The sequence below is a fragment of the Sturnus vulgaris genome, chromosome 2 (assembly GCF_052056855.1).
Source record: "Sturnus vulgaris isolate bStuVul1 chromosome 2, bStuVul1.hap1, whole genome shotgun sequence".
NCBI classification, from domain to species: domain Eukaryota; kingdom Metazoa; phylum Chordata; class Aves; order Passeriformes; family Sturnidae; genus Sturnus; species Sturnus vulgaris.
The window spans coordinates 68,796,529-68,812,038 of record NC_142244.1 but is presented as its reverse complement, the minus strand read 5'-3'; the positions used below and the strand labels follow the sequence as shown (position 1 = coordinate 68,812,038).

The 15,510-nt window shown below is 43.6% G+C and overlaps 1 protein-coding gene and 1 long non-coding RNA gene across 8 annotated transcripts in view; one reads left to right on the top strand and one right to left on the bottom strand.

Moving 5' to 3' along the window:
* The window catches only part of LOC148224835 (uncharacterized), a 170,839-nt gene extending 167,602 nt beyond the window's left edge, over window positions 1–3,237 (bottom strand). For both annotated transcript variants that reach the window (XR_015801534.1, XR_015801533.1), the window contains exon 1: window positions 806–3,237. This is a non-coding gene — a long non-coding RNA (uncharacterized LOC148224835). The remainder of the gene's footprint in view (window positions 1–805) is intronic.
* An 809-nt stretch (window positions 3,238–4,046) lies between these two features.
* DACH1 (dachshund family transcription factor 1) overlaps window positions 4,047–15,510 on the top strand; it is a 353,085-nt gene continuing 341,621 nt past the window's right edge. For 3 of the 6 annotated variants that reach the window (XM_088159745.1, XM_014870941.2, XM_014870939.2), the window contains exon 1: window positions 4,050–5,260. In XM_088159745.1, the coding sequence (XP_088015871.1) occupies window positions 4,524–5,260 (737 nt within the window). In that variant the 5' untranslated portion in view covers window positions 4,050–4,523. Of the gene's footprint in view, window positions 5,261–15,510 lie in introns of all 6 variants that reach the window. The other 3 variants (XM_088159742.1, XM_088159743.1, XM_088159744.1) reach the window with 2 other exon arrangements.

Here is a 15,510-nt window from a genome sequence, read left to right as displayed (position 1 = left end):
TGAAAGTTCTTTTTAATAGCTCCTGAAGTTTCTCCACTTTCATTCTTCCATCACTTTTTTTTTTTTTTTTTTAAGGCAGGCAGGCACCATATGTAAATACAATTTGTAGTAAACAGAATGTGAAACCAATCTTGCCATGTATTTTGGATTTTTTATGATATATGGTGGACTGTTCAGAAATGCATGCTATTGTTAAAGCTGTTTGTGCCCAGTGTACTAATGTACTGTTTGATTGAGTGAATTAGCAGTCATAACAATCTGGCAGTCTGGCCATAGAAATGTGCTCAAATTGATTTGTGTTATGGCTGGACTGGAAAATCTAGTGTTAGTTGTTTTTTTGCCCTGGGGCATTGTTTGTACCAAACTCCACTTTTCATTTAATTTTCCAATAGATTTTTGAAAGACCAAAAGGTTTGTGATCAACGTTTGCTGCACTTTATTATTATTCAGCTATTAAAAATATCCTATGAGTAATTTCAGGTTCCCCAAAACCTTGCTTTCAATTAGAGTAAACATAATTAGCATGACGTCGTGCTTGGAATGGCAAATCTCCCTTTGTATCTATTAAGCATGTTATCTACTTGTCCTGTCACTGAAAGGAATCCAGTTTGTATTTTTATTAGACAAGGTTTTGTGCTACTTTGACTATAATGCAACAATTAGAAAAACAGCGCTGCAGTATCCAGTTTCTTGCTACTGATACAACACTTCACAACAATCTCAATTGTATTCATGGTGTTTGTCAATGTTTAGTAAATGTCTTGGTGGAAGAGAAGCAAAAAGAGATCCCTTTTCACACACTTACATTTCTATGAGTCTATTTTCCTGAGCGATGCAGGGGGGATTCTGTATGAGGTCCCTCCCTCTTTCTCAGTCTTCCCTCTAAATAGCAGATAGCTCTTCAAAGGGGGACTGCTGCTTGAGACCTGAGATTAAAGCAAAGCAGAACTTACCTTCTCTTTGCCAGTACTTGCTCCTTCCTTAGAATCTCTGCTAGGTAGTTGTTTGCCAGAATTATAATGCAGCATGATTAAACCTAAAACATTACTCTATTGATCAGACAAAAAGCTTTGTGAAATCATCTAATTTCTCCTCTTGAGAAACAGTGAACAAAATAGGTCACTAAACAAGGGTAAGACAAGATACAAGACAGAAACGTTTTTATCAGGAAAATAAATTTCAAAGAAATGCAGGGGAAAAAAAAATGTGGATGAACTTAGCATGATAATACACTATTCATCCTTACCAGGTGCCTATCTTCTGTTGCATCCCCTCCCCCGGTCCATTCCTTCACACACGTTCAGAAGATAAATACTTTTCTGGGGTGTTTTACTGAATGAATTTAAATATTTAATTATCAATAATAACTGAAGATGGGGGAGGGAACTGGTGTACTATCCTATCTCCTGTCAGTCAAGTATTCAAATTCCTTAAAATGCAACAGCTACAATGCATTTTGTAATTGCATTTTACCCTTTACAGCTGCCCTCAAAATTGTAATTTAATAAAATAGTGAACTCCATATCAGTCTTTTTTTTAGAGCAATAAATTACAATCACTGTCAATACATCTTACCGTTTTAACATACATTTTAATACACCGAAATGGTAAAAAGAAAAAAGAAGAGAGAAAGAGAGAGAATACCTGCCCTGAACAGCTATATGAGCAGAACAGAAACCCTGCTTCAAACAATATTCCAGGAAAGAAATTAAAGACTTCTTAATTAGTGCAGCAATTAAGCTTTCTTGGTCGCATTTTAATCAGCCCAGGCCCTATCAAAGGACAAACAGAACGATTTGCAGGTCTTTGAATTTTAAACAGTCTTATTGATTTCACCACCATAAGTCTTCACTTGACACAGGGAGAATTTTCAAATATCAGTTACAGTAATTTGAGTTTTGCTGATATCAACTCAGAGAGAGAAAAAGAAAACACCCAACAATATCATTACATGAAAGGGTCAGTCAGCAAGTGAGAGAAATGCAATCTAGAGAAGTTTACAAAGAATGACCTCAGGATTTGCTGCTTTATGTGACTGTGTCAGTATAGGTGAGAGTTAAATTAAATTGAGACACTCCCCATAATAATTAGAAACACTTACCGTGCCAGAAGCTTTGAGGAATGTCCAACCTTTTCAAAAATCTTTCTTTCTAGGTTTCTAATCCCAGTGTTGCATTGATATCATCAAGGTTAACCCAGACCCCTGGTAGTAAACCCTTTCAAATTACATTTTCCTTTGGACCATAAGAATTATGTATCTGTGGGAGCACACAGCAAATAGAAAAACAGAAGAGCTGGTGTGCATCATGTTGTAGGAAAAGTAGAGAACAAATGAAGTGGTAGTTTTCCTAATTCAGAGTTCACCCAGATCTCCAAGTGGTGTGTTTGGCTCTATCCTGATCTTCTTATGGAGCTGTTCTGTCTTCACAAGGTGTGAAAGAAGGTGACATGCAAAAAGAACAGGTGAGGGAAGGAAAATATGGACAGAGTTGGCTTTCTACAAGTGAAAAAAAGACAGAGGCGGTGTATTTATATTTTGAAATTACAAGTTTTATGCAACACTAGATCCCACCACTGGGATCCCACCACTGGAACTCAAGTTGTATAAGCTCCTCCAGATAAACATTCTCAAAAAACCCCACCTCAAAAGGGCTCAAGTAAGTGTCCTGCACAATTATGGGTACAGAAGACTTTAAAGTAAAACATTATTCTGTGTTTTCATGGTTTTATTAGCAATTCTAAAGATTTTAGTGCAGGATAGCTTAAATTTCACTAGCAAAAGGTGTCTTAAGTGGCACTAGAACACAAATTCCCGTAAATTAAAGTACAATAAGCAAGCAGATCATATGAGAATAGTTTATGTCTGATACTGTGGAAATTCCCCTGCACCAAATTACTACAGTTGAGATTATCCACTCTACAGATGTGTCATCCCGTGAGTCATGTCTCATGTAATAGCATCATAGGAGGAAAAAAAGGCTATGGGCACATACATGCATCGCAATTAAGTACACACAGGGTGCATTTTTAAAACAGGAAGAACTACGCACGCACCGACCCCTGATTTTGCAGACCCCCCCCACCTGTACCAGTGGCCATTTCTTTACCCCTTTCAAAGTGCGAAGTGCCCTCAAGACAGGCGGAACACAGCCCCTGGCTTTCCCGACGGAGCCCGGCACGCCAGCTGCCAAACGCGCTCCAGCCGCATCCCGGCTCGGGGCCGGCAGGTACCGCGCCTGCCGCCGCCGCACTGCGCATGCGCGGGCAAGCGCGCCGGCTGACTTTGCGCGCTGTGTGCCGCGGAGGGGCCGGGCCGGGGCTGCGCGGCTGCTGCGCGCCGCCGACACCTGTTGCGCGGCGGGACCTGCGCGGGCCGCCCGCCTGCCCCTCTCCCAAGTTACTTCTGTGCCGCCGCAGCCCGCTCGGCGCGGCGTTCTCGGCGGCCTGACCCGTAGTGCCTCGTCCCCTCGATCCGCGGCCGCCGCAGCAAAGTCCTCCGCGGATGCTGCCGCGTGGGGCTGCCCGTGCGCGCCCCGCGCCGCCGCCCGCCGCGCAACAAAGGGGACCCTCGGCAGCAACTCCCACCCCGCCGGGAGGAGCGTTTGTGGTCCCGGGAGAGCAACAGCAGCAGCAAGAGTAACAGCCCCGTCCGGAGGTTTCTGCTTTTGTCTGCCCCGGCAAGGTGTGCGGTGCCCAGCGCCCGCCCCGCGCCCCGGCTCCCCCTCTCCCGCCTGGCTTTGGGGGAACGCTGGAGACGCTCGTGTTTCTCCGCAAACTGTGTTGACAAGCGACTGTTGAAAAGGGCTGGGAAAATTACATCTCATCTCTGGTGGGGTGAAATATGAAACATGTAATCTAACGGTTCCTGAAGGAGGGGGGAGAGGGACTTCTCTCCCTCTCTCTCTGTCTTCCTGCTCCGGGTTCCTGGTTGGATAATTTGGGTTAATACTAGTGAGTGAGCCTTTTGCTGCTTCAAAGGGTATTTCAAGTTGCCGGAGCTCCTCCCCTCCGCACCGTGTGACAACAACAACTCGTCCAGCGAGCGAGCGGCGGCGGCGGCGGCAGCAGCAGCCAGCACTTCCCCGCTCATTTTCTCTCTGTCATTCCCCTCTCAATCTTTGATCAATGTACTTGCCAGAGAGAACCGAAGTCCTTCAAACCTCCTCCTTTTCACCTTCGTCTTTAACGTGGTGCTAGAGCAAGGACCACAAAAAGAAACTGCCCTCCCCCTCCCCTCGGCCCCAGCCCCGCCGCCCGGAGCGGACTTCTCCTCCTCCTCCTCCTCCTCCGTCCCCACTTGCGGGACACTTTGTGCGTTCTCTCTCTCACTCTGCCCCCTGCTCTCTCGCTCGCCGCAGCACCTGATCTGGGGTTATCCCCCCCTTCTTCTCCCCCCTCCTCCCTTCTCTCCTTTCCTCTTTTTTTTTTTTAATTTTTTTTTTTTTTTATTTTTCCCCTTTCCCCTGCGTGTGTGTGTGGGAACTTTCCCCCCTCCCCCTGCCCCCTCCGCCGTATATGTGACCATGGCCGTACCGGCTGCTTTGATCCCTCCGACCCAGCTGGTCCCCCCTCAGCCTCCGGTCTCAACTTCTGCTGCCTGCACCACCACCACCACCACCTCGTCGTCGGCCACTTCGTCGTCGGCCACCTCCTCTCCGTCTCCGTCCATCGCTCCCCCGCCGGCCGCTTCGGGGACAAACCTATTCCGGCCGGAGCCCATCGCAGCAGCAGCGGCAGCGGCGGCCACAGTCACCTCCACCACCAGCGGCGGCGGCGGTAACGGCAGCGGCGGCGGCAGCGGCGGCGGCAGCCCCAGCCTGGGCACCGGCGGCGGCAACAGCAGCAGCGGCGGCGGCAGCAGCGGCGGCACCTCCACTCCCAATGCCAGCGCGGCCAGCGCGGCCGGCAGCCTGCCCGGCAAGCCCGTGTACTCGACCCCGTCCCCGGTGGAGAACACCCCCCAGAATAACGAGTGCAAGATGGTGGATCTGAGGGGGGCCAAAGTGGCCTCCTTCACCGTGGAGGGCTGCGAGCTCATCTGCCTGCCCCAGGCTTTCGACCTCTTCCTGAAGCACTTGGTGGGGGGCTTGCACACGGTCTACACCAAGCTGAAGCGGCTCGAAATCACGCCCGTGGTCTGCAACGTGGAGCAGGTCCGCATCCTGAGGGGGCTGGGGGCCATCCAGCCCGGGGTCAACCGCTGCAAACTCATCTCCAGGAAGGATTTCGAGACCCTCTACAACGACTGCACCAACGCCAGGTAAGCGCCGCAAGGCACACGCGCGCCCCGCCGGCCCCCCCGCCGCCGCCCCCGTCCCACCCCCGCGCGGTGCGGTGCGGTCCGGGCGAGCGCCGCGCCGCGTCCCGCTGCCCCCTCCCGCGCTGCCCCGGCACCCAGCCGGCCTTCTCCGCAGCCAGCGGCGCTGCTTCTTGGTGGGACGGAGGGACAGAGGGGGGAAGGGGAAGGCGTGTTTGTGCCCCCGTCCTGGTGCGCCCTGCAAGTGTCGCCCTGTCATTGTCCCCTTCCCTGCCCCCCGGGCCGAGGCGTGCCGGGGGTAGGGGTGGCCGCCGGCAGCGCAGCGCGGGAGCGGAGCGCCGGCGGGGGTGGGAAGGGGCCGGAAAGTGCTTTCTGGCCGAACCCGCAGCTGAAGTTTATCCTTGGATGTATCTTTAAAGCGAGCAACCCTGGGAAAAAGCCGCCCGAAGGGTGCACGGGAGTGGGCGGGGAGCGGTCCTGATGGGGGCATAGACACTGGGGTGTCGTGTGAAGTGGGATGGGGCGCGGAGCTGCCCGGGCTCCGGGCCGGTTCCAGGGCAATGGAGGCCGCTTGGCCATCAGCTGCTGTCACATATCCGAGGGGGCACGTGCACTTTTTGTGTAGGGCTGTAAGGCAGTCGCCACATGGCGAACGGGGGAGGTGAAGGGAGGGCGGGAAGACGGCGACGAGGAGGAGGAGGTGGCAGCGGCTTTTCTTTGGGGTAGTGGGGAGAGATGCCAGGCGGCCGGGCTGGGCTGCTTCCTCGGTGGGGGGGGGGGGGGGGGGGTGTCGGTCCCCGAGGAGCAGGTGCGAGCAGCTCCAGGCCCCCACCAGCCGAGGAGGAGGAGACGGGGGGCAGCGGGAACGCGGCAGAGATTTGGCAAGGCTGGATCCTGCTGCCGCGCAGAGTAACGCGGGCGCGGTGGCGGGGACGGCGCCGAGGGCGGGGAGCAGCGCTGCGGCTGCGGACGGTGCGGGGCTATCTCCGCACCCCGCGGGCCGGGGAGACCGCGGGGGGGAGGTGAGCCCCAAACTTGCCACAGCCGGAGAGCAGTGTTGGGGGGAATAGAAGGAGCTAGCAAAAGAGGAAATTCCTGATGCAATAGCAGCCGCCTTTGCAACGGAGGGCGAAAGCATGGGGCTGTTATCTCTCAATCTGTAGGTTACAGGGGCTGAATCTGCGCGATAAGGAGAAAGGATCGCATAACTGCCGTGACCCCGAGATCAGAGCGGTCGGAAGCGCCTCCAGTTCCCGGCGGCTCTCCCCCTGCCTCGGGCGGGGGCGGGGGGCTCGGGCTCTGCCGCGCTGCAGGGGCGGCGGGAACTTCCCACGGAGGAGGTCGTGGACAAAGTCCCGATGCTACTTTCAGTACACCCAAACAAACAGACCGGGCTCGTTTCACTTTCCCATTGTCAGATTTCAAGGTGCAGCAGCAACCAACACGTGGGGAATTAACCCCACGCGATGCCGTGCTCCTGCCCGTCCCGTCCCGTCCCCTATGGAGGGGGGTGTGACATCCCCTCCTCTTTCCCTTCGTCCCCCCCGATTCAGCAGAGGGTGCCTGGCAGTAATTAGCATAGAGCCAGGCGAAGCAGAGCACTTACTCTGCGGTAGCAGTTGCTAGATGGATTGTTGAAGTTCCTGAATATTCAGGGCAGCCGGACAAAACAGCCTGGAATAACTTCCAAGCGCTGACATAACTGTAGCTGCTCGGGTAACTCTGCTGTTGTTTCATGTGGAATCAACATGAATATTAATAGCTGCTCTTAGACAATTGTTGGGTTGGGGTTTTTGTGTGTGTGTGTGTGTGTGTGTCCGTGTGGTGCGTGTAACTTGCAACAACTCTGCAAGAGTTCCAAGATTTGGTCCTTAAAATAAACTCATGGAAGTTTTACTCTGTCACAGTCATAACGTGTGAATTTTAATTTGAACATGTAGAATTAAGAAATACAGAAACTTTTTTTTTTTTTTTTTTTTGGATGGGGCGGTTGCGGGCATATGGAGTCACCAATTCCTGGACTTGGCAGGGGTATAAAAGGGTTTGGCAGCCTGGTTGTAACATGGCTTGATTATGTCAACAGCACAGAATCGGCTGTGTTTCAGCTGTTCCTGAGGTCTGCTGTGTTATCATCCAGTGTAGTAGAAATTACAGTAGTGGGTTCAGAAGTGAGTAGGATTTGACCCTTAAAAAGCGTAATTGTAGTAGACTTACTTATACATCCATTAAGCAAATAAATTAATGGAGAGGATATACAATAGGTATGCAAAATGTATTATTACAGTATAGACGAATAAAGCAAAGTGGGTCAGTGAGTTTTGGTCAAAATGGATGATATAATGGGAAGATAAATCTGTACTTGCTTTCTGGATTTCCCCTCTAATACATTTCATTCTTCTTTCTTAACAAATTAAGTATTTCTGACATTACAGTAATTATGCAGGGTATTTTGATCTACTCAGTTTAGTGATTTAAGCGACCTTTCCTGACTCCCAGTTGCTGCATACTTTAGCTGGGTAATGTCTTTTTTGTGGACACTTTACTGTTGAGATGGAATCTGGAAGAGCCAAACTCCATCCTAGCGGCTAAATTGTTATACTCATCAGATTGAAAAATTTTGAACCAGCATCTTATCACTGTTATATTTGTCTCATAATCAGCTGATGCACTCGAGTACGCTAATCCCTTTTTGGAAAGCTTCATCAAGGTTAATATGTTATTTAATCAAAAAAGGCATCCAAATAAAGCCATTACTTTGTTGTTCTTTAAATGGATTGAATCGTTAGTTGCCAGTTGCTGTGGAAATAATTTGTAATAACTTATTTTGAGACGGAAAAGTTTTAGATGTGTTTCACCAAAATGATACATTTTAACTGTGATATTGCTATTTAAAAAAATCAATAAAACAAAAATCAATAAAACACCAAGGGATTTTCTATTGAATGTTTAATGTGGAGGTCTGTAAAGTGAATTGGTTTCTGTGTTTATTTGTGATACTACTAATAATAACATGATACTAAAGGACCTTTTTCTAAATTAGGCTTGTGTATCAGTTCACTGGAAAAATAAGCTTCCGTTATGGAAGATGACTTTTCTTTTCTGGTCATACTGACCTTTGCTTTTATTTTCCTCATAAAAAGCATTGGCTGCCAAACAGAAATCCAGGAAATAGCAAACTGTGCATTTAGCTTACATTCCGATTAAACGGTTTGACATTAATGGGATGCTAGAAAGCCATATGCCAAACAAATAGGGGAAGGATAAAGGCAAAACATGGAAAATATTTCGAGCTACTAGATGCCAGTCGAGTCAGGTTTCTTGAATGTGTGGGTGAAAGAGAGTAGCGAACTGTGCACTGGATGTCACCTGCCTAGGATTAATGACCTGGAAGCTATTGATCCCAGATTGTTTCTGGTCTCTTGTGTTTTGAGCACTTGTTGTGGAATTTTGCTATGCTGGGTCCCTTTCTAGAGTTTTCCCATAGACTTAGCCTGGCTTTGGATCGTGCCCACCCGAGTAAAGGCTAAAAGCGTGCGCTTTCTTCTGACCTCCCTTCTGTGACCAGGATATGTTAATCTTTTCTGACATTTGAAGATGATTTTGAATGAGTTCATTGACATTCATACTTAAAGCAGGAATTATTTGCAGCCTTTGGAAGCTATTTACAATTTTTGGAAAACAACCTAATTGATTTTTGAGTATAAAGGGGAAAGATGCTGAACATGAAACAATTCTCTTCAAAGCCTATCTTACACGGCAGTTATCCAGTCCCTCTTTTCTAGGTTCTGCTTCTCTCAAATTATGTGGACCTAGCATGTCCTTGTTTACTGAATACTGCACGCTTGCATAGCTTTTTTTTTTCCTGTTTGTATTAATTAAAGGAGTATCTCACCCAGATAGGTTAGTACAGATCATAGATACTTTAAATGAACAGGTCAGCAAGTGCAACTGGAAGGAATGTCAAATATATAGTACCTCTGGTTTATATTGATGACCTTCATTCTTGCCACAGATGATTAAAATATAATCAGCAGAAATGTGGAAGGCTTTACAAGCAAACATGACTTCTGAAAGGCCAGAAGATAAGTTGTAGTAACTATAAAGAAGGAGGAAAAGGTTTGGAAGTGGTTTCCTTAGACTTAAACAAAATAAAATACTCCAGTTGCTCATAATAACAGTGCTTTAATATTTATCTTACATTATGTGTTCAATGGTAAGTATTGTCGTTTAAAGCTGAAATCCTTGGACCATACTTTCTGCAGCAGGACGGAACTATTTATCCCTTTAATCTGATACTCCAGTTGCTGGCAGTAGCAGGGTATCTGATACTTTGGAAGGGAACACTTCGCTGTGAATGCTGGCTGCCTGTTGAGAAGTGCTGCCGACGCTGTTCCCATGCAGGGAGGTGAGGACCTGCTAGTGATGGGCAGGGGGACATTTATATTGCTTCACATGATCTTCCTCAAGGATTCACCTTGATTAACTCCTCCTTTATCTTATAGCTATGAGTATTGGTAAAGTTTTGTGTAGTTTTTTTTTCCTTTTAAAATTAAGAAACCTTTTCTTGGCAGATGCAGTTTATGTAAAAAAGCAGTTTCATTGTCAGGTTTGTATCAACTTTACTTACAAGAAAGGGCTATATGAATAGCTTTGTTATTTTCTCAGACCGTTGCCTTCTCTGTTCAAATTCTTGGTTCAGTCTCAGGCTTCCACACTCTTTCTGGAGCCTCAGGCCCCCACCTGCTGACCCCCTTGGGCACATGGAGCAAGTGCCCCACAGTGTGTCCCTATGGGCTGTGCTAGGGGGCTGCTGCGCCCACCCAGGGCTTCTTCTCTGCCCCTCCTCAGCACCTTAAACCAAAATGCACTCAAAGCACTCTCATTTACGACTCGTCCTTCTTCATATTCTGCAATCCGGAGTGGGTTCTGAATATTTGTTGGAAACGCTAATCTGGTTTGACTGCCATTTAGTATTTCTTCTGTTTTCCCCTGTTCCTAGATCATTCTAGATGGCTGTTTTTGCCCATCCCTGTGACTGGTCATCTAAAGTGAATTGCATATGAACCAGAGAATTTTCATACACTGGACTGAATTTTAATATTTTCCTTTTGAACTACCTAATTGATATATTAAATTGTTACTGCAATCTCTGCTGGTGTGGTACAAGTAAATCTCTTTCACCATTGACAGTGTTTCTTAGTCATGGAGAAGCTTTACAAGTTTAGCTGTAAAAATTCATTAATGGCTGCAGGATAGCAGAGTGTAGTCAGAAACTACTGAATTTTATCTAAATTGTACAAGCCAGTGAAAGAAGAGACCAGATCAACCATGATGGCTGTCTGGTTTTAAGCAACAGGACTGGATTTAGATCCTCTTTGTTCTTTTATAAGTTAAATATGTTTTGTTTTAAAAATAACGTTTGGGGCATCTGCTTTGCATTATGAGTTAATTCCATTCATTGTTTTAAAATAGTGATTAACCTTTTGCAAATTATATACTGCACATGAACAGTAATTTTTTCAATAATCTTTAAATGTGCATGCTGTAACAGCGCCATAATGTGGACTGACATAATAGGAATTGACAGTAAATTTTCAGTTGCCTAAATACGTATTTAAACGATAGAGCTGAAGAGTCATCTGTAGAAAGCTATTATGATCCAGAGGGTTAATTCATATATAGATAATTTCTCCAGTGTGAATTAAGGAAGAATTTTTCTTTTTCAATGATAATTTAAATTATTTTCAAAAATCCTGAAACATAAACAAAAAATCTTTATATTTAGAATCAAGATGTGTCTGTGACTTGAAATGATAAAATCCAGTTTGCTTTGAGGAGTAACTTTATCCTTAACTCACTATGTTCTACTTATTTATCTGATATTGTGCTCAGCCAGAGGCATCTCCTAGCAAGTGCTGATGTTTCATTTCACAGGCATTGCAGAATATTCAAGCGTAATCTACAAAATATGGAATCTTAGCATTGACTGTTAATAACTGTGAACTGTTTTCAACTTTTTTCTTCTTCTTTTTTTTTTTCTTTTTTTAACAGAAGAAAAAGAGAAAGGGTAATAGTATATTTTCCATAGCATTAAGTAGAAAAATGCTGTCACTCAATTTCATGAGAGGAAGGATCAATTTTTGACCATCCAGTTACGTCCCAGTTTGAAATTTTCCACTCTAAATCACTCATAGTGATTAGCTGGGAAACTACGCCAGGGAAGGATAACTCTGAAAATACAGAAAACTTGCTTTCTCCTCTGTGAATTTCCATAGGTCTCTTTTGGAGATGGGGTATTGGACCAAACAGACCCTGAGTGGTAGTTCAGGACACATCCACCAAAACGAATGACAGTGCTTGCATGACTTGCGACTGAGGAAATGGATCACAAAATGTATTTTATTTTAGTTCACCTTGCTTGAAACAATGTTTTGTGATAATTACTTTTAGGGTGAGCATCCTCCTATGGCAGGTGGATTGATATATACAATACAATTTGCAGAATTGAATGGAAAGATCTTCTAAATTGTGTATATCAAAACACTTTATTAGTTATAGGCAGAAACTTTTTGAAATAATATAAGCTTTTTCTGGTTAGTGTTCATTAAATTATGCTTTTGATACAATAAAATATTCCAAAGTTTTTATAGTGCACTCCTGAGAATAGTTGTGTGGGTAACACTTAACATAACTTTCTGTTCATTATTCTTTTTAAAGGTACCTTGTTCACTCCAAACTAATTTATTTTAGATGTTTTCTTTGCCTCCCACATAATTTGTATCTTCATCATGAAGAAGAAAGCTATTTCAGTATGAAAAAGAAATACATTTTTTGTTACAAATATCAAACAGTAGGATTTTATGGCCATTTAAACCATAGTCCAGGAACAACGGAGCAGGTGCAATTAAAATTTGCTGGTGCACGTTGCCACACCAACTGGATTTTTTCTTTTCCATTAATAAGCAGATGTTTTGATAACAGAATTTTATTCATCCTTATAATTTATAGAATTAATCTCCAAATTGGCCAAATGACTAAATTATGCCTAAATTCCTTTTGATCTAAAACAAGCTTGGCTTCAAGCAAAGCTTTCAGACTAGTTTTCTTATTCACATTATAATTTTATGTGATACTAAATATACTGAAAAAAAGTGCACCTTCGCTGTTAAGACATATTTTTTTACATTCATTTTGTTCCTTAGATTGTATGACTGAATGAGAGGGCACAGTAGGTGTGCATACAGATTACCTGAGTGACAAAATAACAAGAGTTGCATACTGGAGTTGGATGGGGAGAAGAGGAAGAATGGGAGTACGTGGGACTGCTGCACATGCTTTAGCATAATTGACAGCTGAAATATATTTGTAACGTTAGGATGCCATGATTGAAGTTCATAACTCTGAATGTTCATGTTAGAGCACTTGTTAACAATGCTGTACTGAGATCAGGTAATAGGTGTTTTACATTTGGAGCAGAAGTTGTAGTTTGGGACATGTCTCTCAGCTTGTATTTACAAACTGTTGTACAATAGAAATTGTTTTTGTATTTTACATCTGGGAAATGCTTTGCTTTTTCATTTTACATGAAATGATTGTAAGGAATCAAAGCAGTTATATAAAGTAAGATATAAAGGAAACGGGTAATATATTGTATTACTATTACTATTTAGTAGCATCTTTTGTAACCTTGATTTCATGTTGTTCTCATACTTACTAATGATTTTTTTTTTAAGAGCTAAATCATTATTTTATATATGGGACAGAAAAACCCCTGCTTTCTGGTATTAGATACTGTATTTTTAAGAGGAGTGCAAACAATGTGCTACAGTTTTGTGCAGTTTGTACAGTTTTATGATAAATCTAGTCAGGGCTTATTGATAGTTTGAGCATTCCTTAAAAAAACATTACTAAAGCTATTATTTTTTAATTACTATTTTCTAAATGTGGTAAAAATATAAACTTAATACTTTAATTTGTGTTATATCATGTTTTAATGGATGACAACGTTATCTGTCTTTATGAAGCATATAATTTGTTTCCAGTCTCTTGGCCTGCTATAAAAACCTTTCTTTGTTGGACAAGGTCACCTGTAGGACTTAGTTATTTACATTAAAATAACAGTGCTATGGTTTTAAACCATTTATGTAACTTTAAGAATACAGATAGGCCTGTTGGTTTCAATAGCCTACATGCCTCTTTTAAACCAAGCATATGCAAAATATATTTGGAAGTGCTATAAAAGACTCAGTTGACATCTTAGGTAGGAAGCTGGATTGCTGTATACTTTCTTGTATTTGCAGGGACAGTTTGAAAGCATTGAAAAAATGCGTGAGATTTAGTGTCTTGTAAATTAACGCTTGTTGCATAGAATAGGCTCGTGATGCATCTTTTAATGCATCATGCATCTAAAGCAATCTTAGTGTTTTTGTGATCATTCTTTCGTATTAATTAATTTTAGGAAATGGAGGCAAAATGTTTGCAGGAATGAGTATCGGAATTTGGTATAACCTGTGGCTTCATACCCTCTGCTGGGATTTTTAATATTCATTTTTGTAGTACAGATGCAGCCTGTCCCTTTTTGAAGGGAATTCATGCTCCCAAGATATGTGCCACAGTTGTCACTTTTCACATTTTAGTGCTGATTCTCACTGGTAGTTTGCTGGGAAGGAAGTGAAACAATTTTTCAATTACCTTCTGTTTCCTTAACGGTAATTTGCTGCATGAGGGGAAGAAAATACCTCAGGTGGTATTAAATATATAATAAGGACTAATACAAGTGAAAAGTCATACGTTCTCTTTCTTTTTTTATTTTTTATTTTTTTAATACATTTCTCTCTTAGCTTGTTAGAATAGTTTCTACAACTCAGGTGATACATAGGATTTTGTTATTTCTCTGTGTCTGTATCTACCAGTAAAGCCTGACTTCACTATTCTGGTGCAAGTTATGTTGCCTATTGTTCTAATACAAAGCATGATTGCTTGGTTTTTTACGGATTTTTTTAGGCTGATACTCATAGCTTTTAACAGGCCAGGGTAAAAAATAAACATTAAATGGTAATAAAATATTTTGTTTTACATTACTGGGCATTATAGATGGTTTGTGATTCTACTGGGTCTCTTTGAAATGAATTTGCTGCTGAAATATGATGTTAAAAATGGCAGTAGTAGAAAAAGAAGCTCTTGCTACAGTAATTTACTATTTAACATATAGTTGTGTATAAAATGCAGTTTTGAGAAACTATGAGACGAATGTATTAGAAATACTAATTTACCAGCATATAGCTGTTTCAGGAGCGTGCATGCAAATCATGTAAGAAAGGAGCCATAGCATTTCCTGGGGGGGGGAGCATCAGTGAGATTTTTAGTCAACATGTTTGGGGATAGCCACAGCTGTTAGGTTGGCTTGAGGCCACCTCAAGGTACAACAGGTGGGACATTGCTAAGAATTAATAAACTTTCGACAAATTCTGTTGTTCAGAGCTTCTCTGGCGCCATCTCAATAGATTGGCAGAAAGGGTGGATTTTTATCTTGAGAAGAAGCAGCCCACCGCTGTAGTTTGTAGTTTGTCAGATTTATACACTGAGAAGTTTGCTCAAACAACCTGAATTTCTTTGTTATCCTTCCTCTGCTCTTTGACTCTATTTAGTTGACCCAGAAGATGTGCAGTCTCACACAGAGGGATTCGTTGCTCAGCTGAGTGGTCAGACTCAACCCATGATCATTCTGGCCTCATTGCAATAAAAGTCAGGCTCTAGGACACAGTGGTTGGGATGTGGTGTTAAACAGAGTAGTTTCAGGTTGTTCTGAAGGATTGGAGCCTCCCTGCCTTTAGCTCTCTGCTGCTGAGCCTGTGCTAATGTGGGTCTGCCAACAGAGGGTTTTTTTCATCTTTTCTGGGAACACCTTCTGTGATTTTGTCTCATTGAGTCTTATTTTACATGTCTTCATACTTAAATTAGGACAACACAGTGATATGAGAAGTAATACAATAATAATTATGATATGCATGTATTCAGAAACATTCTGAAGTATGACAACATGAGTAGAACTTTTGACATCTAAGGAAAGAAGAATGTCCTTAGTTAAAACTGCTGGCATTGTTACGTGGTAAGTTTGTCTGCTCTTTGGTGTGCCAGCTGATGAGAGAAAAGGAATTTTTTTAAGAGGTGAAAAATGCAGAGCCAACTAATTCTAAATTCTACTCTGTGAAATTGTGTTTCACCCCTGTAAGTAGTTTTCTGTGTGGAAGGTG